Source organism: Neopsephotus bourkii, unplaced genomic scaffold (assembly GCF_033783945.1).
Source record: "Neopsephotus bourkii isolate Nb327-2 ecotype Australia unplaced genomic scaffold, CSIRO-AGI_Nbou_v1 NB_107, whole genome shotgun sequence".
Lineage (NCBI taxonomy): Eukaryota > Metazoa > Chordata > Aves > Psittaciformes > Psittacidae > Neopsephotus > Neopsephotus bourkii.
The window spans coordinates 16,755,279-16,776,041 of NW_026900624.1; the positions used below are offsets into that span (position 1 = coordinate 16,755,279).

The 20,763-nt window shown below is 47.4% G+C and overlaps 2 protein-coding genes across 2 annotated transcripts; one reads left to right on the forward strand and one right to left on the reverse strand.

Annotated features, from left to right (window-relative positions):
- Positions 1-1,299: 1,299 nt before the first annotated feature.
- EIF3L (eukaryotic translation initiation factor 3 subunit L) lies at positions 1,300-11,246 on the reverse strand. Its single transcript, XM_061363679.1, has 13 exons — positions 11,158-11,246; positions 11,018-11,066; positions 10,718-10,928; positions 10,064-10,143; positions 9,745-9,806; positions 8,298-8,367; positions 7,543-7,616; positions 6,465-6,636; positions 5,732-5,886; positions 4,789-4,959; positions 3,305-3,802; positions 2,271-2,351; positions 1,300-1,548 (listed from the first exon to the last, which is right to left on the reverse strand). The coding sequence occupies exons 1-13, from the start codon at positions 11,188-11,190 to the stop codon at positions 1,510-1,512; spliced, it is 1,695 nt and encodes a 564-aa protein (XP_061219663.1). The 5' UTR covers positions 11,191-11,246; the 3' UTR covers positions 1,300-1,509.
- A 164-nt stretch (positions 11,247-11,410) lies between these two features.
- On the forward strand, positions 11,411-19,851 carry ANKRD54 (ankyrin repeat domain 54). Its single transcript, XM_061363690.1, has 8 exons — positions 11,411-11,816; positions 12,205-12,252; positions 15,087-15,185; positions 15,649-15,720; positions 16,147-16,194; positions 16,320-16,444; positions 17,293-17,400; positions 18,059-19,851. The coding sequence occupies exons 1-8, from the start codon at positions 11,576-11,578 to the stop codon at positions 18,131-18,133; spliced, it is 816 nt and encodes a 271-aa protein (XP_061219674.1). The 5' UTR covers positions 11,411-11,575; the 3' UTR covers positions 18,134-19,851.
- Positions 19,852-20,763: the final 912 nt, after the last annotated feature.

A 20,763-nucleotide genomic window follows, 5' to 3' on the forward strand; every position in this document is an offset into this window, starting at 1 on the left:
AATACACACAAGCAGGTGCCAGCCCTAAAAATAAAAAGGAGTGGATTTGCTTGCTATGAGTGCAGCTCCTGTGCAATGCAGTGGCATCTTAATTTCTTAATGAAATGGTTGCCTCAAACCCTTCAGAACTGGAAGCAGTAAATCCTTAACAGCCACAACAGTAACAGCAGCAGCCAGAAGGCCAGCAGGATCTGCCCATTTAATCTCACTCTGCACTGCTTGTACCCTGCCAGCCTGAGTTACACCACTTTGTGATGGGAAGGAAACAGTTTACTTCTGAGCTGTATCTAGGGCACTAGAAACTTGACCCTCATTCAGACATGGCATATAATCTAACAAAGGCTAATTATTCCTGATTTCTAAACAGAATCACATATGAAGCCAAGCTAGCCTGCCAGGACCCCTCTCTGAGTGGAAAGGAATGAGAGGGAGAGGTACAAAGAGCCAGATGGTGTGTGTGAAGCACACTTTGTGTAGCTGTCCTATTACACACACAGGTTTTCCTCTCGCACCTGTTTCTACCACTCAAACACCAAATTATTTAAAGCTAGCAAAAGGAGAGGGGAGAGAGGGTGTGGAGGGCAGATGAGATGCAATTCATTCTTTGCATTCTCTTCCCCAGTATTTGCAGGTCCTTGATTCCCCTTTTCTTGGGCTAGTTTTCTATTTCAAGGCATTGCAAGTTTGCCTTGAAGAATCCAAAGAGGCTGGAGAGCTGGGAAAATTAGCATTTAAAGGGGTTTAATAAATGAAACACCCTCAGGGAGTTTTCTAGAGAGAGTGAACTCCATTAAATTAAGGTCCAGGACTTGGGCATCACTTGTGCTAAAACAAAACACAACCTCCAGCAAGGAAATCTCAGTAAATGACCAAAGTTAATATTGGTTTAATGTTTACAAAAATCCTCCCCCCCCCCTTCCTCTAAATCCACGTCAATCCACTTCGGAGCATTTCTATTTAATAGCAACTAAAAAGAGGGTAGGAAGGCAAAAATGTATCCACCTAGGGCTTATTCCTGGTGTGGTGCAAGAGCTAAAAGATACAATGATAGCTTGTATCTCTTCTTATATCCTGTGGAAACACTGCAGAACAGCTCATTTTGTCCCTGTTAAACAGTACTGAGCCCTCCCTGTTTGCTGTGCACAGTGCCTTTAGGAGCATGGAAAGCCATCTCCCCACTGCTGCCTACAACAGCATGGACCAAAGACAGCACACACCAACAGCAGCTGCCTGTGTCTCCAAATGCAATTATAGTCTTCCATGGAGGAAAAATAAATGAGTACATCAGATACTGAATGCTCACCAAGAAAATTCCACTCATTTATTAGATGTCTTGTCCTTTATAGGGTAACTTGAGCCAAATGATCCTGCTTATTTAAGTACAAAAAACCTTCGGTCACAGGAGATTCCAGAAATGCCAGAACCTTGAGGTCCCCTCCCTTGCCACAGGGACAAAAATCTCTCCCAGCCACTTCTCTGCTCAGCCCGATCACTGCATGCACAGAAGTTCTACGGTCTCTGGCCCATCTTCTTCAGGGTTCGATTCAGCTGGAATTAGAGAAAGCAAAGGTCAGAAAAATACACAGTGATTGTTATACACTACTGCTCCCCTCAGCAGCCTTTATGCAATGCCTCGCCTCCTCCTCTCCAACTCACTGACAAAAAACTCCCATGCAAGTGCAGGCAGTGTGCAAAGCAGACAGGGAACCACTGAAACTGCCTTCTCCTCTCCACAACAGCAGAGGAGGATGTGGGGAGAAGAAAGGGTACAAACTTGTAGCAGTGGTATCGCGACCCTGTATTGCTGGAGTCCCTGCATCTCAGGTTGTTTGCTGCTACGTTTCCAGCATGCATCAGCTTTTGGCAGGACTGCGGAGCAGTGACAGAACGTCACCTCCTGGCTGAGCACAACACTGAAGCCATCAGTGCTCCAGAAATCTTTAAGGCCACTTCCTAGAGCCATAGTTAAGAAGGTAGGGATACAGACTTGGTTATGTTACTGATAGGAACACCACGGTTTTCTGGGGATAACAGTCCATGCCCTTGGAAAGCAAACCCCTCCTGTGGCTCAAAGGAGCACTTCTCACACAAAGGCCAGCAGCTGCTGCTGAAACCACCTGCCTTTGCCAGTGCCTTGAGAGCTGGGGCTCACTCCAGCAAGGCATCACGCAGCTGTGTCACACAAGTGTGGCTCCTCCAGGGGCTGCACAGCCCAACACTTCCAATGCTCACCCCACTCCTCCTACACAGCTCTCCTGCTCAGGCCTCACCTCCTCAAACTTGTGGATCTGGCGGATGAAGAAGTCCCCATAGCGTCGAGCAACCTTTGTGTCCGCAATATGGATCATGTCCTGAGAAGGGAACAATGAGGTCAGGACTGCAAAACTTGAGGAGCAACCAAAGAGGCTTCACTCCAGCCCTGGCTCAGCACCACATGTACCTGAGCTGTGCTAGTCCCACAGCAACCACTCAGTTCTCTGCGGGCTGCCTTCCCTATACCTATGCCTGGGATGGGTACCGAACTCACATTCCCACATTCTTGCACACTGCCTATTTTAGCCTGTCTTTGCAGCAGTGTGGCAGCCCCACCCCCAGTTCATGCTCTGCTTTCCTTCACCAGAAGCTAAGAGTCATGCTGTCTACCAGGAGAGGTAGGTTGAGACATAGCATGAGACCTTGCAGGAGGAAGTCTGCTCTAAAGACCATTAAAACAAGGAGCAACTTGCTCTCCCTCCTAGAAGGAAACACAATGGTTACTGCCATTTTATTTGAAAATGAAGTCCTAAAAGACTTTTTGCTATGCTTCCTGCTGCCTGGAGCTCCAAGGGCAGGATGGTCACAGGGCAATACCCTGTGTTTAGATTCCTCCTAGAGCAGACAGAGCTAAATGCTGCTCCTGTGAGAACCAGACCCATAACATGACCAAGTTAATCTTTGTCAAGTAAAGATATGGGGGAGACCTACAAAGCTGACAGTCCCACTTAACACAATGACATGTTGGGAGGGGACCCAAATGTCACCTCCTGAGAACACTGACAAGCAGTTCCCTCTATCCTGGGGAAGATATTTAGAACCTTTGTTTTCTGGATACAATGACTACCAAAGGTGCCTGTGACATCCCATCACTGTTCATCTACTGACACTCCTATTAAGCATGGCTGTGAATTCACTGTGGGCAGCCAAGCCCTTCACATGGCAAAAAAGGAAGGGATGTTTCCCACAGACTGGAGCAAAACAGGGTGCTGCCACTTCCAGAATTTCCTGGGTGAAGGAATTTCCTAGCCAGCAAGGGGCAGATACCAACCTTGTCAATATAGAAGTCAACCTCAGAGGCAGACTGGAACTCCCCATCCAGGGCAGATATGCCACTGGTCCATACCAGGTTCTTCATCTTATGCTTGAAGACGAGCAGTTGGATACGAAACTCCTGTTCTGTAAGGTCTAAGAAGCCAGCCAGCTTCGCCACAGGCATGGTGGTGTAGAGCTTGAGGAAGCTACGGATGGTAGAGAGCTGGGCCTGCTGCTGAACCTCATCAGCAAAGACCTTGAGCTGCTGCAGAAAGGGCTCCTTGTGGTAGTTAGGGTGCACATTGTCGTAATTGGGCACCACAGGGGAGAGGAACTTGGGGCAGGCGTAACTGAAAAGCTCCTCATAGACTTGTGCATCACCCTTCTGCATGCGCAGCATCTTATCGCCGTATTTCTCTCGCAGCTGCAGGTGGATGCTCTCATCTATGCGCATGGGGTACATGGTGAGGGCGATGGCCAGCAGTGCATGCATCTGCTCGTTCTGCTTGTTGATCTGAGACAAAGAGAAGAACCTGTTAGTTATCAATGTGTTCAGGCTTTACAGTGCCAGAGGGAGCTGGGAGAGAGAAATAGACCCTTTTTCAGACAGACCCTTTACCCGGACCACCAATAGTCCTAATGGTCAAGGGGGTCAGCATAAAGAAGCAACGCCTTTGGGCAAAGCAGAGAGATGAATGCCATATCAATGCTCTTATCAATGAAAAAGAGGGCTGGATAGAGTGAATGTACCAAGAGCCATACAGAACCTGGATGGCCAGAACCATGTTTGCTTTGGTGCGAAAAAGTGCAGAAGGGAAGGCACAGGGGAAGGGAAGGCAGAGTTTAACAACCATCTCCTGGCAAGGGAGGTATCAGAGAAGCCAGTGAAGAAAAGACTGAGAAGGAAGGTTTATGTGAGTTTGGGATGAAATGGACAGCTGTGTGGCTGAAACAGACATATGAAATTTTTGAACTGAGAATGGCAGGATTTGGCTATGCAAAAATGAAATGAATCATAAGGGTGAAAAGGAGACAGCAGCAGCAAGGGGTAAAACAGGCACCAGAGACAGCTTAGGTTGAAAGAAAAAGGAGCTTTGTTTCAGCTATGCTGAAGTAAAACAGTCTGTGAATGACTGACTGACAATGGAAATACATATGAGTGGCTGTAATCTGAAATGCAGGACTGGACTAGGAACAGGACTGAGGCTGAAGAAGCATCAACAAGAATATTATTGTTAATGATACTCATTAACAACACTGCATGGAGGGAGGGTGCAGATGGAACCAGAGCAACTGTATGGTGAACAACCAAAGGAACTAGTAATGCAGCTAAGAGAAAATATTGCCACACATGGCAAAGCAGTTTAAAGGATCCCCAGGCACCATCACCAGCACAGTCCAGGAAAATAAGGCTGATGTAAGTTATCAAGTGACAGAAGAGGCAGGAAAGAAGAAAGCAGCTTTTTCTTTTGGGAAGTCTAGACCTATTCTACCTCTTACCATCTCATACTTGTAGGTTGTCCTCTGAAACATGCTCTTGGTCCTCTGGATGTAGAGGAGAATGTTGGCAAAGACACGGATGGCATCCTGGTAACGTCGCATCATCAGGTACGCAAAGCCCACGTAGTAATATGTGGTTACTTGGCATTCAGGCACCCGGGAATACATGCTCTGATAAGGAAGGATGAACATGCTATGTTAGAGAGAAGACAACCACCTTTGATACAAACTGCTCAGAATCCAGCCACCTCTGCTTTCACTCCCATCCCAAATATAGGAAGGAGAGGGTTAATTCAGGATACCTCACCTCCCACACATCCCTGCAGCAGTTTCCTCACTTTTTATTAGATCATCCCATTTCCTATGTTTTCCAGTTTCAGCTTCCTGCAAGCAGAGGACTCCTGCACTGTGCCTAACACTGCTTTGCTCAGCTCCCTTTTCCCCTGTTTCACCCCACATCCTGTGCCAGACAGCACATACTTAGATCTGGGCCAAGCCTTGGGCTAAGCCTGTGTTGCAGCTGGACTTTTTTTGCCACTGTTATCATACATAGCACCCAATTCTAGGGCAAAAACATGCATAATGGGAAGGGGCACAGTGAGAACAAGGGTCAAAAATACAATGAGCCACAGACCAGGGTGGGAACACTATGCTCAGCCAGCTACCACTCACACTTCAAATAATATTCCCTATAACAATACTGACTTGCATAACACAGCAAACGTCCTAAAAAACTAGGCATTTGTGCTGCAACAGCATCAGGCATTATCATATGGCTTGATTTAATGCCAAAGCTCCAGCTGTGTTCAACTACAAACTCCTGACAACAACAGCTACAAACAGCTCCTCGGCTGGAAGATTCATTATGGCAATCTTTCACCAGCATGTTTGAACAGAAGCATTTAGAAAACCACAACAGAGGATTTAAAACACAGAGTTTTACCTTCTTGTTGAGCTCAATGTTCTCCAGAACCTTGATTGCTTGGTAGTAATCCCCCAGCAGAGAGTGCAGACGCAGGAGCCCAACCAGGCTGAAATAGCCCAGCATCTTGTAAAGTGAGTGGCGACCATATTCACCAGCCACACTTTCAGGGTCACCTAGGGAGAAAAGGAACCATGATGCCTTCTTCCAAGGAAGCCAACTCCCATTCTAACATCTCTATGTTTACAAGCAAAGGGAGCAAGACCTCAGGTGTAATCACAGAATCATAGAATGGTTTCGGTTGGAAAAAAACCCTTAAGATTATCTAATTCCAACACCCTGCCATGGGCACAGATGCCTCATACTAGACCACGTCACCCAAGACTGCCCAACCTGGCTTTGAACTCTGCCAGTGATGGAGCATTTACCAGTTCTTTGGGCAAGATGTTGAAGTGCCTCACCACCCTCACAATAAAGAACTTCTTCCTAATATCTAACCTGAGCTGCTTCTGTTTAAGTTTGAACCCATCACCCCTTATCTTATCACTACAGTCCCTGATGAAGAGTCCCCCTCCAGCATCCTTTCCGATACTGAAAGGCTGCTATGAGGTCACCATGCAGCTTCTCTTCTCCAGATTGAACAAGCTCCAACTTTCTCAGCCTGTCTTCATATGGGAGGTGCTCCAAATAAAATAAAAAGTGAAATAAAAGCAGCACAGACAGAGGTCTTGCTTGGCAACCCCAGTTACCTCACCTCCACTAGTATAGACCTCCAGTTGTCGGTTGATGTTGGATTTGTCTACCAGAGAGTGCAGCACATTAAGGACACTGTGGACATTCCAGATCTTGGGGTTGGAACGAAGGAAATCAATTTCCTCTTCAGACTTCTTGGCTGTTTTGCAGCGGTACTGGCTGAAAGACTGGAACTACAGGAAAAAGCAGAGATTCAATGACGAGAAGCTATTCTGGAGATGTTCAGAAAAGTGCACTAAGCTTACAAGTTGATTGCACAAATGCACTACAGTAAGCTGCAAAAGTTCCATCTGAAATCACCTGGCGACCAAAATGGGAAATACTACTACCTTTGAAGCACCTAGGGAAAAAACTATACAGTGCAGAGGGAAAAGGCCAGAAGACAGAATGAAGCCGAGAAGGATTTGCTGTCTGAAAAGGTAGCAAAGAGAACAACCAAGTCGTAAGATGTATCTGCACACCCACACATCTTTTCTATATACACACAGTGTTTTTCAGCAAGACTGCAACGCTCAAGGAATTCCAGGCAACTCTACAACAAAAAGTACAGAGAAAGGAATCTATAGAGAAGAACCAACAGCATTTGAGATCTGTACTGCTGCACTCAGAATAGTAAGATCTTAGACCATGGATTATTTCAAATCAGGTCAGCAATCTTTCAGTGCAAGCATAAAGGTCCTAGGAAACACAAAACTACAGTAAAACCAAAGAACACATAAAATGAGCTTGAAAATGAGGCTGAACAAGTATCTTCAGAAGGTTTTTGTGATTATAGCAGCCTTCAGTCAGGCTGCTTTGCACAAATCAGGCAGAAATGAAGGTTACTTTAAAAAAATCCCCTAAGCAGCAACTGAAACATAAATATCAACAGAAGTCCAGGACTTCCCCAAAACCTCCCTGTAACTTAAAAATCTGCACGTTTACAACTACTTTATCTACCTGGTGACCCAGGAGTAACAATGCTCACCAAAGTCTTTTGACCTGCAATGGTGTCCAAGCTATGAAAATCACAGAGAGGGACAAGATGAAAAACAGCGCCTCATAGAGGCAATGCGACCACAATGCCCAGTCTTCCATACCTGGTATATGAATTCATCGATGATATCCCAGAGCCACTGGTTAGGCAGTTCCAGAGGAGCAGGGCCATCAGCATCTGCAGAAAAATGCAAGTAATAGATGAGAGGCTTAATATCTTGAGCAAGAACAGTGGTAGAACTGGAGGAATAGACAACTGAAAGAACACAATTTCCCTGCAATGGGAGACGTAGCATCAGATGAATGAAACTTCCAGAAGGGCAGTGATATGTAGCTCTGGCTACCTCAACTCCTTCCATTTTAAAGAATAAGAGAATGTATGGGGTTAACCTCTAGAGTGCAACTGCTCAGTAGCAGTGATACTCAGAAGCTGCGTACAGGGTGTAGGGTTTTACCTCAGCTGATCTTTCCTCCACAAGAAGCCTGGCAGGGAGTCACAGACACTAAGATTTGTTCCAAGGGGAGTCAACAACAGTAACCAATTGTGAAACACTGCAAGTTTTCTCTAGCTTACGGCTTCATTTTGCTTTTTAAATAAAAAGACAGGTGAAATAGTTCTCAGCAAGGCATAAAGCTAAATAAATTTTACTATTTACGGTATTTCAGAAAGCACTGGAAAATATGTATGCCTTTTGTGGGTTTAAATGCATGGATGTTTCAGTGAACAAAAACTCAAACACGTGGAAAGCTCGTAGACTACCTCTCCCTCTAGGTTCTATAAACAAACATTGCAGTTCTAGCCCTCCTAGCTCTGCCCTCTCCAATATTCACAAAACAGAAAGGAACTGCAGCAACTCACTGAGGATGTAGTTGAAGAGATTGCAATAGTTGTAATAGGATTCAAATCTCTGCTCCAGTGTAGGTCCCCCCTGCAATGAGAGGTCAGCACAGCCTACTTAGTTTCAAGCAAGGCAGGGGGGAGTTTATGGGCAACAGGATATGAAGGACAGTCAATAGTCAGGGCAGTATAGGGTCTATTTCAGAAATGTTAGGAGCCAGTATTCAACTAGGACACCCACCAGCACCACCCAGAAGATCTGATATTGTATCACTATTGTCCCATAGAATAGGGCTGGTTTTTCATGTAAAGAGCAACCAAGCAATCAAACCTCCTGTGAATAGGATGCATTAACCCTCCTTGTCCTCCTCTCTGCTGTCGAGACTGAAGAGCTTCCCATTACCTTTAACAGCTTTCCTTCCTTCTCCCCTGATGAGAAACCTTTCTAAATCAACACCACTACTTGTAGACAGTATTTCTAAATGTTCTGAAAGACCAGCAAACACAGTAGGGAATCACTCTCTTCTTAGAATGATCTTTCTTGTTTCACCTGGAGGCAACTCAAAGGCAGCCTGAGAACAACTAATAGCACAGCCTGAGAAACCAGTCTCTCCTTTTAGAGCCCGACCTGGGTTAATACAGCAACCTTTTTAAAGTGCTCATTTCTCCCCCCTCTGGCCCACACCAAAACTGCAGTTATTTATTTACTCGAAAGTGATGCCTCTCTTCAGCTTCCTTCTTTAAAGAACCAAAACCAACTGTGATTTTCTCCCTGACTTCGAATTAGCTTAAGAAGAAAAAAAAAAAGTTGGGGTTGTTTTGTTTTATAGAGCATTATTCTTTCCATTTCTTTCTGCTGTATCCCTTATGATGCCTGTGTCCCTCTCCATAATGCACTCTTACCCCACATGGTTTTTTTTAATCACAAATAATGCACCTTTCTCTTGTGACACCCCCTCTCACCCACCTGCTAATCTGGAGAACAAAGAACCACAAAGAAACACACAAACCCAACTGATCTATAGGTCTTGGCAATTACAGCTCTATCAGAAGGAAAATTTAATTACCCACCAGCACCTCCTTCTTCCATAACTCACTAACCACTACAGTAACAAACTTCTACATAATAGCCTCCTGAAAACTCAGACCAGGTCTTCTGATTCATACAGGCTGCCAAGGAGACCTGCACACTCACCACAACCAAGCTTGAGGAGACCGCTAATGAGCCTCAGAAAGACAGTCAAGTCTTTCTTGCTTTTCAGCAATTAGTGAACCCCTACTACAAAGAAAGGACAAGAATTTTAAGCTTTCTTAACTGCAACCTGACTTAGATCTCATAAACCCACCCAATCCTGCCTTTTAAAAACCACAAAACCACTGATGCTGTGGTGGGAGCAAGAATTGGCAAGTTTGATGGCGTGGAAAAACCAGCACGCAACCAATAGGGAGACACAGGACAAACACTCACGCTGACTTTGGCATAGATGTGCCTGTAATACAACTCCTTGTATAGGATGAGGAAAACAGCATCTGAAAAAAAGATGACAGCACAAGACATTAGCAAGTCACAAAGCCGAGGCAGCTGGATCTCTTAGATACACTAGTGGTGCTCCTCCTGCCACAGTAATAAAGGGAGTTTGACTTCTTGCCAGGCATCTGCTGGAGTTGCCAGAGTGAACAAAGATGAACAACTCAGGCAGCAGCAACACTGGACACCTGCTCACTAATTTAGCAAATTCTTTCATTCCTTCTCTCTCTGACAAGCAAAAAGAAAGCCAAAGACTTACCATTTCCAACCTGAGGGGCAATGGCCTCAGCCTCTGGCCATGGGGTATTCTTAAAAAACCTTTCTGTCAGCTTTGTCCAGCTGAAAGATAGACACACATGTGGCATTATGAGCTCTTTCTTAGTATAACAGTGCTGGAATTAGAGACTGACATATAGAGGCCTTGGACAAGAAAGTGGATCCCCACCTCCTTGTAGTAAGTCCAGTGTTGAGTCAAAGAATGAGAATCACAAACTGAGCAATTAAAGTCTTCAATTTACCCCTGAAGTATGGAACAGTTGTGTTACCTTCATATTCCCTTTACGTCAAGGTGACACAGCTACAAGCAGGAGGGAGTATATGCAGGGAACAGACACAACCTCGTGGCTTTTTGCAAACTGCCTAACTATTACTACTGGGGTCACTTTTGCTGCCTCCACACGCACTAGGCACAGGACTGGGATTTTCCTTCAGACAAGTCACAACTTACCTATACTCATGTTAGCTTAATGGTGTGGAAATATTGAGAGTTTGGGGTTTTTTTCTGCTGTAATCAAATCAAACCTCCCACTGTATTTTAGAGAAAGCCCAAACACCACAGGCAGTAATCACCCTTCATTTTTAAAAGCAGTGTGCACTTTTACCACATTTTAAAACAGTGATTGCCCCTTTGTACCTGTTCTCATAGATGTCCTGGATCTCATACACCTTCTGGTCAATAACATCACTGGACACACGGCTGGCCTGGAGCTCGTACACCTTCTGGTCGATGAGATCCGACACTGTCTTGTGAAAGTACTGAATGAAGTTCTTGATCACTTCGGGGATCACCTGGTAGGTCTGCTGCTCGTACTGGCGCTCGTAGGCCAGGTCCTGCTTCGGGTCTCCTGAGAGGAAGGAAAGAGACGCAGTGAGGCAGGCGGCCGAGGCCTACAGGCCTAGCAGGTTCGGGGCACGCAGGGGCCACCGCACTCACCCGTGTGCATATCATAGTCGTTGGAGTAGGCGTAGGGATCGTAGGCGGCCTGTGGAGAGACGGTAGCAGCTAATCACCGCGCCAGTACGGACACAGTCACCCCGGTCCCCTCCCGCCGCCCCGAACCCCCCGACTCGCACATCGTTGTCGTAGTCCTCCCCCGGGTAGGCCATGGCTGCGGCGCGGCGCGGCACCGAAAGGCCTCCGGGCGGCAACGTGGACCAACGAAGACAGGACCAGAAGACCGGGGACAGCCGGCCGGAAGGCGGAGTGAGGCTTCGCCCTCCTATTGGTTGAAGCAACTGCCTGTCTGCTGAAGCTAGTGGCCCGCCCCTCCCATCTGATTGGGCAGCATACCTGTCCGTCAGATTCGCCTCTCCACCTCTTCCCCTCTATCCACTCGCCTCCCTTCTATCCGCACCCTCTGCCTTCCCATTGGCTGCACGCCCGCGGTGCGGCGCCTTCGATTGGTCGAACGGGTACGTTCCGACCCGTTGCTATAGCGACGACCCTCCCATCCCGGCCCGCAACCCGCGCTGCGGCCCGGCCCGTGAGGGGATGGAAGGGGGCGGTGGTGCTGCAGCTGAGCCCGATGCGAGGCTGGAGCAGGAGCCGGAGCAAGCGTCAGAGCCGGCGCTGGGGGCCGGGTTGACGCTGGGGTCAGCGGCGGGCGCTTCCCTCGGTTACCTGCACGTCCTGTGGCAGCGGGAGGAGCCCACGGGCAAGATCTCGGCCCGGCGCCTCCGCAGGGCCGCCCGTCTCCACCGCTGGCTGGGGCCTACGGGCAAGGAGACCCACGGTGAGTGGGGGGACACAGCAGCACCCTTTCCGGGGTCGGCGCTTCCTTCGGCCGCCCAGGCCTCAGCGGGGTGGAGAGCCTCCGGTTTAGGGGAGCCGGTAGAGCTTCGGCTTCCCCGTGTGAGTGGCCTCCGGAGAAGGTCGGATCTGCTCGGCGGGCGGCTTGGGAAGGTTCCCTTGCGCCTGCCAGGGGAGAGTACCGGTCAGGAGAAGGCAAGGAGAGCGCTTCTTACCTGGCATCTTGGATCTTCTGCTTCCCCTTCTGTGAGCCGAGACAGCACCAGCGTGGTTTGGGCCCCGCACCAGGGCTGGAATGGGATGGATGTCTCAGTAGGAAAGCACTCAGTTTTCCTCCGTGCTTTCCAGTAATTTCTTTCTCTTCTCTCTAGCTCTGAAAAGGTTGCGTGAAGCTGCCAATAGCAATGACTTGGACACAGGTAAGAATTCTGCCAGTCCTACTTGGGACCCTTTTCTTGAAGGGAGTTCTGTCAAGGAACTTCATTTTAGGAGAGGATGAGATTGTGGATAGTTTGTGGACATGGTGCTTGGGATGCTGCAAATCTAGCAACTGCTTTTCTGGAGCCTCGTTTCACTCTCTGAGCAGAATGAGGCTGGTTATAGTAGTCATTTTTTTCACAGGTTCATAGTGTAGGCAGTTTCCAACTGCCTCAAGTTAAATCAGCACTACACCATTCCAGCTTTTTTTGCTATGTAACTTTTACTTGTAAGGAGCAAGGGAGTAGTGTTTTGGTAACCTGGAAAAGTTAGGATTATCTAAGCCATACTCTGTGTGATGAAACAGTGTGACACAGTAGATCAGAACCAGGACCAATGCTGGACTCTGCCTCTCACAGTGACTTCAGGGAAGGGTCGTGGCCTGTCTGTGAGTCCCTTTACCTCTCTGTGCTGTAGATTAGGTGAGGTTTGGTACAAAGTGTCTAGAAGCAATACTGGTGTGTATTATGTGCCCTTTATTGTCCCTTCTCAGACTATACCATCCCTTCAGTTGTGCTGACCTAACTGTTCATCAGGCCATTCTGTGAGCAGAATAGGAAACCAGTCTGACGTTTAGAAACTCCCAGAACAAGAGTTTGTTTGGTGTGGTTCACCCTTTGGCTCCACGATACACCTTGTTTTATGAACTGATGGATAAATTTCACCCGTGAGCTGTCAGTACAGAAAAGCTTGGCTCCAGTCACTAAGTCAAGTGGAAGAATGAAAGGATCAGGCTTTATTTAAGTCTTTGTTTCAATCAGTTTTAGAGTTTTGCAGCTGTATTCAATACATTGGTTCCCCTGTTTACAATCCTACTGCGTTTTCTGTACTCTGCAACTTGAGGAAGTGTCTGATGACGAATTTATGCTTCATCAACAAGTAAAAATCTGTGCTGTTTCCTGTAGTGGCACTGGGTAGGAAAGATTATGTCATTTGCTGCTGGACCAAGTAAAGCATCCCCCATTAAAGGTTCTCACTGGTCTTTCTTCTGGAATATCAAAAATCCATCTTTTCAGGTGTTCCTTTCCCTTCTTTACCACACCTAAACCGGTAGGTGTACAGGAAGAAATTCAAATGTGACTATAATTTGATCTCTGGAAGCTGAGATGAGTGGTGACTTGCAGTGGTCTGAGCTATCCAGTTTCTTGGCTCCAGTACGGGTTGGTCTTGACTGTTGCAGGATATGCTATTAAAGATCTCAAAACAGCAAATCTGTCAGTGTTGTTAAAAGCTACAAAGCGAGCTTTTACACACTGATTACTGTATGAGGAGTGCTCCAAACAAGAGTACTAGGCCTTATAGTTGCCCTTTCACACAATGCTACTTTTGTGTCCCTGATCTTTTCAGCCTTTACTCTTCTCTTTGCCTTTGCTATATTTGTACATACGCTGAAGAGTCATTTGTACAATGCTGGAGAGTCATAGTAGTTTCTCTGTTTTTCTGTGTGAGTAGATTTTTTCTTCTTACCTGAGAACAGAAGGTAGTTCAGATTACAAGGATTGCCAGTGGTGGCGTTGAAGAAGCAGCTGGGTGCAAAAGCAGGGGGAACAAGTGTTAGTAGATGATATGGCTCCTTGAGTTCACTGTCTAACTTCAAGACATGGCCTCCTAAGAGTATATTTGCACTGCCGCTGGCAGGTTGATGCACTCACCTGTCTGCTTCCCCATCAGTAGCCACACAGTAGTATGGTAAAACTTAGGAGTTTGGGATTAATCTAGCAAGGGGCATACCCAAAACATGGATGAAGAGGTGGCTTTTCTCACTGCAGGTGGCTACACTGTGCAACTTCTTGCCATGGGTCCATGTTGATGTGAAAAGTTTACACAGATGCAGAAAATGACCATGGAAGTTTATGGAGAAAGCTCCTGCAGGGATAGTAAGCACAGGATGCTAATTCTAGCCTAGCAGGTGCCTAATGATACCACAGAGATAAGCATTGCATGCAGAGAGGTGAGATGAACACTGCCTTGCTGTTTCTTTCCTCCACATCCTTCCTCTTCCCTGTGCATCACAGTATGCATCCTAAGCTTAAAGGACTTAGAAAGGACTCTTTGCATTTCACAGAATTGTAGAATGGTTTGAGTTGGAAAGGACCTTAAGTTCTGACCCCCTGCCATGAGCAGGGATGCCTCACACTAGCCCATGTCACCCAAGGCTCTGTCCAACCTGGCCTTGAACACTACCAGAGATGGAGCATTTACCACTTCTCTGGGCAACCTGTTCCAGTGCCTCACCACCCTCACTACAAAGAACTTCTTCCTTATGTCTAACCTGAACTTCCTCTGTTTTAGTTTAAACTGATTACCCCTTGTCCTATTGCTACAGTCCCTGATGAAGAGTCCCTCTCCATCATTTCAGTAGCTTCACTCTCACAAAGGTTTAAGGGTCACCCAACTACAGGCTGTGAGAGTTAGCCTCACATCCTTGCTATGCTTGTATACTTTTCTGTAGGCTTTTGTTGCTGATTATCCTTGGAACCTGAACATTTGGCTGGGTGGCAGGGGGTTGGAACTAGATGATCTTTAAGGTCTCTTCCAACCCAAACCATTCTGTGATTCTATGGACCCTTAGTCATTACAGCTGAGTACTTCCAGAGGGTGAAGGGTACGCTGCCTGGGCTGGTTCTGCTGAGCCAGGATGCTGGCTGGAGCTGGTTCAAGTCCAGTTGACTTGGCAGCTGGTAGAGTGCAGTATTTGCCCACAGAAGAGCAGATCCCTTTCTGATCTGGTGCACCTTCAGCTTACCTGCTTTCTTCTCCTCCTTGGCACTGTCAGTGCAGCAACTCTTGGAGGATGGAACTGACCCCTGTGCTGCGGATGACAAAGGCCGGACAGCCCTGCATTTTGCCTCCTGCAATGGCAATGATCACATTGGTGAGTGGGGAGGGGGAGTTCTGTGTTCCAGACTCTCCGTGGCACAGATTTTGAAGGATGCTCTTTATTTTGATCCAGCACATGACAGAGCCAACTGTTTCCCATGAGTTTTGTGGCAAAGTTGCCAACTGAACTCTGGCTTCAGGGCTTGCCATGTCCCCCTGCTGAAGGGGGAGCCAGAGCTCCCAGCTTTAGGACTGTACTGGTGCAGAAGGAAAGATGTCATTAGTCCCAGTTCTTCCCCTCAAGAGTCCCAGGGGCAGTGGTACTGCCTGACTTTGTACTGGGTCCTTCTGCATTGCTGCACAAGCCTCTGTCCCCTGTCCCTGGGATGAAGCTGAGGAGCTGAGCAGAAGCACCTGCAAGGCAGCCTGGTGGCTGCTCTGTGTGCCTGCAGCATGTGTGGATCTGACCTGCGGGGCAAAGGGAATGGGCTGATGTGGCTCTCTTTGCTTGTTTCCAGTGCAACTGCTTCTGGACCATGGGGCTGACCCAAACCAGAGAGATGGCCTGGGAAACACCCCCTTACACTTGGGTAAGTGCCACATAGATGAGCTTTGCATGCAGAGAGGTGAAGTGAACATCACCTTGCTGTTTCTCTCCTCTTCACGTTCCTCTTTCCTGTGCATCACAGTATGCATCCCCAGCCTTAAGGACCTAGGACGGACTCTTTGCATTTCATTAGCTTCACTCCTCATGAAAGTTTCATAGAATCATAGAAGGTTTAAGGGTCAGAATTTGAGAAGATCAGTTTCACTCCCTCTGCCAGCCCCAAGAGTGCGAGATCTGTTCCAGAGAGGGTACTCAGGCTTGAGTGTGAGGTTACCTGTAGCAGTTGGGCTCCTTCTCTTTCCCGTGGCAAAGAGCCATTTGGGAAGCAGCAAGTTCCACACTTGAGCAGAAACTCCTTTGTTGTTTGCTAGTACCTCTGAGTTGTGTGTCCTGTGTTTTCCCTCCCCAGCTGCCTGCACGAACCACGTTCCTGTCATCACCACACTGCTGCGCGGAGGTAACATTTCCTCTATAACAATCACAGCCTGTCCCTTTCCTGCCCCACCCCTGTTGATGACTCCCCATGGACGCTAAGTCTTGAAGACAGACCTCACTTTCTGTCTTTGCTGATGCATCTTGCAGGGGCCAGAGTCGATGCCTTGGACCGAGCTGGCAGAACACCGCTGCACCTTGCTAAATCAAAGCTAAATATCCTGCAGGAAGGAATCTCCCACAGCCTGGAGGCTGTACGCCTTGAAGTTAAACAGGTAAAAGAAACAGTTCCATGCTGTGGTAAGGTGGTGCAGTCTCCTTCACTCTTTGTTTAAATACTTGCCTTTAGGCTCTTAGCTGCTCTGGGGAGAATTTGACTTTTTCCATCTGTTTTCAGAGTCCTTCCTTTTTCCTAACCACTACTCTGAATTTTTACAGGACCTCTCTTGGCTCTGGTAGGCCAAGGATATATTGAATGTCTTAATTCTCAGGCTGTATGGAGCACTTCCTTTCCTTCAACTACCATGTAAGACAGATGTCTTGTGGCAGGAGAGTGATCACAGCATGGGGCTGCAGCTAGGGTGCACACATGCAGGGACTTTGCATTCCTAGCACAGTCTGCCCTGCTCCGATATGTGGAGTCATGGAATATTAAAGCAGTCACAGGGCTGTATCACAGGTGCATGAGGTGTGGGCCTCCCTTCAAAAGTCATATAGGAGTCTCAAGGACTTTCATCCTTATCTCACAAGCAGATCCGGCTGGGGTGGGAAGTCCTTGCTTCTCACAGTGAGGGAAGCTAGCTAGCCATAAAGAAGAGCTTGGTGCTTTCAGGGCAAGACTTTATGCTTCTTCAGCTGGGCCTGTTTTCCCTTTTCTTAAACCAGGCACAGTGCTCACGACTAGTCCCATCTGTGGCTGATCAACACCTCTGGTGACTCACTGGGCTCTGATGCTGTCATTAGTGCTCCTCAGTTGCTTTGCATTTGTTCTTCTGTATGGGTTAAATACTCTGCCACATAGAGCAGCGTCAAGGCAATTTAACTGCAATTTATTTTTTCCTGTAAAACCACCCCAGCCTGGTGCAGCTGTCTGAGGTTTGCCTCTTTTGCCTGTTGGTTTCAGATTATCCAGATGCTACGGGAATACCTGGACCGCCTGGGGAGGCATGAGCAAAAGGAACAGCTGGATGACCTCTGCTCCAGGTTACAGAAGACTAGTACAAAGGAGCAGGTAGGCAGCTTTGAACTACTGTGATTCGCTTGTGTTGTGACTTCAGTGTTTAGGAGAATGCAGCTGCATGAGCAAGGTAACACGGAAGACATGTTTATGGAAATGTTCTTGCTCACACTGGGCGCATTACGTGATGACTCGTGTACTCCTTTTGGTTGGGATTAAAAATGAAGAAAGCATCGCTGTGCCTCACAGCTTAGCAGAGAAGCTGAAGGTCAGATCAGCATTTTAAGGCCAGGATCAGCACAACCACACAGGGTTGTGGGGCCTGTTTGGTTTTTTCCTACAAAAGACTGTCCCTTAGAAACAGGTTTAGAGGAAACAGCCTTGATACTCTTGTTGAGTTCTGAGTAATGCAGCAACATGCTTCTATGTTAAGGACTAGTTAACCTGCATGAGGAGGTCAAGCACTGAGCTCCTGAGGAATGAGGAGGAGCTCCCATTGCCTTAGGTTAGGACTTGTTTGATCATGAGGATGGGAGCCCTTCTGCAGATTGTGGGACCAAAGGAATCCTGTCCTGGTATAAGCTCAGCACGGGTATTACTGGCAGTCCTGGTGGAAGGGTGGTCCCTGCTGCACAGGAGTTTCTTCTGTGGTGGTGGTTCAGCTGCACAACTGCATTCCCCTGCCTAACAGCCACCTGTATTCTTATGGCAGGTGGATGAGGTTACAGACCTCCTGGCCAGCTTCACGTCACTCAGCCTGCAGATGCAGAAGATGGAGAAGAGGTAATGGGCTTTTAAATCATGTTCCTGATGCAGCAGGAGAAGCCTTAGAGAGAAAAGGAAGCTGGAGCTTACTTCCCAGAATGCTGAAGAAACATTGCTGCCAGTAGCCATTCCTGCCAGATCTACTGTCCAGTGGTGCTCAGACTGTTCCTGTTAGTGCCGCCACAGCTGCCTCATGGGGAGGCAGCAGACTTTGGACAACAGAGACCACAGAAAGCAGAGTGCTGCATCTGAGACTTTTGGGAAAAAAAAGAGCTGCTCTTTTTATCAGATGGGCTGGCGCTGAATAGGAAACCCCTTCCAGAGATATTTTGCCTTACCCTAAGCACTTCAGCTTAATGTAGGTGGTGGCTGATGCCATGTGCAGTCACCAGCCCTGACTAGTGCTCTCAGCAGCTGGCCAGCGTCGTAGAAATGCTTGGAAGAGGCACCTTTTGCCATCTCTGCAGTACATGGGAGAAAGTAGATGCCTTGGAAAACAGAAGGCTTAGTGCCGGGAGAAGAACACACACTGGATTCTGCATGCTAGCAGCTGAGCAAACATACTGCCTTGAGAAACATGCACTGAGGCTTAATCCTAACCTTTCCCAGAGCCTGCGGTCAGAGGGCAGAGAATCTGCTTGGTCGCAAATGGGATCTAGAGCTTTTCATCGCTAGACTAACAGCTTTCACTGTTAGTTTTAAATCACTGGCCCCAGTTCTTAAATCACTGTTCAGAGTTAGTGGCTAAATACTACAGTGAAACATTTGCAAAGAATACCCAGGTAAGCAACTAGAAGATCAGAGCTGCCCTGATGCAAATAATGAGGTTTGAGGGGTGGCTTAATCCTAGCACAAATATAGGCAAACACCTGCATCTTGCAAAAAACCAATCCACCATAACTGACTTTTGTGTTTCCTGTCACTGGCAGTCTCGGACAAGAGGTCCAGTTGTGACAGGAGCTGTTGTGTATTCAGCTGTATTATTGGGCTGGGATGGAGGTGAATTTACAGCTACCTCAGCAGCACCAAACCTACAGCTGACCCACACTGTGTGCTTTTAACCATGGAGATTTGCTCCTCCAGGAGCTTAAGTAGAGTGTGAGAAACGAGCTCTGACCTCTGCTGGGAGTCTGAAGTGATGCAGCGATGAAGGATGCAGGGAATTGCTCTTGCTGCTCTCTAGCTTCTGCCCCACTGTCGTTAGTATTTAAGATTTAAAGACCTTTGGTTTGGAGCAGGGATCCATGAAATCTTGCTTGTAGGGTGCCAACAGCAGGAGTGACAAGAACATGCTCAATAGCAATTATGAGTTCCCATCTGTGTACCACACCTAAATAACATGGTGTGCTGGTAGCAATACCCATCCCACAGCTTGGGAATCACTGATTTGGAAGTGTTCATTCTTTAGGATACAGATTAACCATGCAACAGCCACAACTTGGAGCATTCTTCAGAGACTTTCAGGTCAGCATGTTCTCTAATACCTCTTGTCCACGAAGAGGCTTAGTGGACTCCATGCTCAAAGCTGAGATACCAGCAATATGCATGGCTTTTAGACAGGTTCATCCGTGAAGTGCTTGGAGGCCAAGGCTGGGATTAATAGTCTTGTGGTTTGGCTGGAGCTATCACTGTGAATGCTGATACTTCATTACAATGCTCTGGATGAGAAGAATGCCAAGGGGGTGGGAGACAATCTGAGCTTTTTGTATTTTAGACATCAATAAAACCCTGTCGCCTTTTCAGAGTCCTCAGCCAAACTCTCTTATTTTTCAAACAGCTCTTTCCTCTTTCTTTAAGTGTGTTCCAGACCCCATGCACAGCACAGCACAGCACATGGGAACTGCTACTCTCATACCTGGTATGGAAATCAGAAGTGTCAACACGAAGTTGTTTGAATTCAAACACCAGTCTGTTTGCAGATTGCAGTACACAGTTGCTGACTCACCTGATATGGACTCCCACAGCATAGAAATCCAAACTTCTAGTTAGCTGCTGTGAAACCATACAAACAGAGGAAAGAGAATCTCAGTAGGATTACTTCAAGCTGGAAGATGGCAGTATTTTGCAAAGAGGAAAAGCAGCCTGGCCCAGTCTGCCCTCTTGCAAATGTGTGGAGCTGGTGGAGAGAAGGTGGCTGGACTCATGCCTTGCCCTGTGCCAAGTAAAATGGCTGTGCTGTGAAGAGACAGCAAGGGAGTGGGGGCCATGGAGGGCCATCTGGGCAGGCAGAGAATTTCCAGGATGGGCCCTGTGTGAGGAACAGTTGACCTTAATGTCCATTCTTTACTTGTCTTGTTTCTTCCTGTCTTCACAGCCTAGTCTTGGTGTCCACATACCCCTGGCTGTCAACGCTTCTGCACTCAACAACCTTGTTGCTGAGGAGACCATTAGGGTGCCAAAAGAGCAGGCAGATGAAATGCTCTTTACTGCTGCAGTTACCTTAGTTGCTGATGTTGTCTGTTAATGAGGCAGAGCGTGGAAGCTTTCCTCAGATCCAGGAATACACTTCACTGGGACTCGGAACAAAGCTTTCAGCCTCAGCACACTTGATATTACCGTCCATGGCTTTTCAGGCCTTTGTCTTGCCTGGTGCTGGAGATTTTCATAGCTGCTCCTGATGCTCAGAGGGGAAAGGTGGGGGCTCTGCAGCCA

What these genes read in the sequence shown, in the direction of transcription:
- EIF3L (XM_061363679.1), bottom strand. Translation starts at nt 11,190, where the DNA reads ATGGCCTACCCGGGGGAGGACTACGACAACGAT. An exon ending in TCGATGAATTCATATACCAG is followed by an intron (nt 6,637 to 7,542) that starts GTATGGAAGACT and finishes TTTTTCCTGTAG; the next exon opens with TTCCAGTCTTTCAGCCAGTA. An exon ending in GGAGGTCTATACTAGTGGAG is followed by an intron (nt 5,887 to 6,464) that starts GTGAGGTAACTG and finishes TTTTCTCCCTAG; the next exon opens with GTGACCCTGAAAGTGTGGCT.
- ANKRD54 (XM_061363690.1), top strand. Translation starts at nt 11,576, where the DNA reads ATGGAAGGGGGCGGTGGTGCTGCAGCTGAGCCCGATGCGAGGCTGGAG. An exon ending in TAGCAATGACTTGGACACAG is followed by an intron (nt 12,253 to 15,086) that starts GTAAGAATTCTG and finishes TGGCACTGTCAG; the next exon opens with TGCAGCAACTCTTGGAGGAT. An exon ending in AAACACCCCCTTACACTTGG is followed by an intron (nt 15,721 to 16,146) that starts GTAAGTGCCACA and finishes TTCCCTCCCCAG; the next exon opens with CTGCCTGCACGAACCACGTT.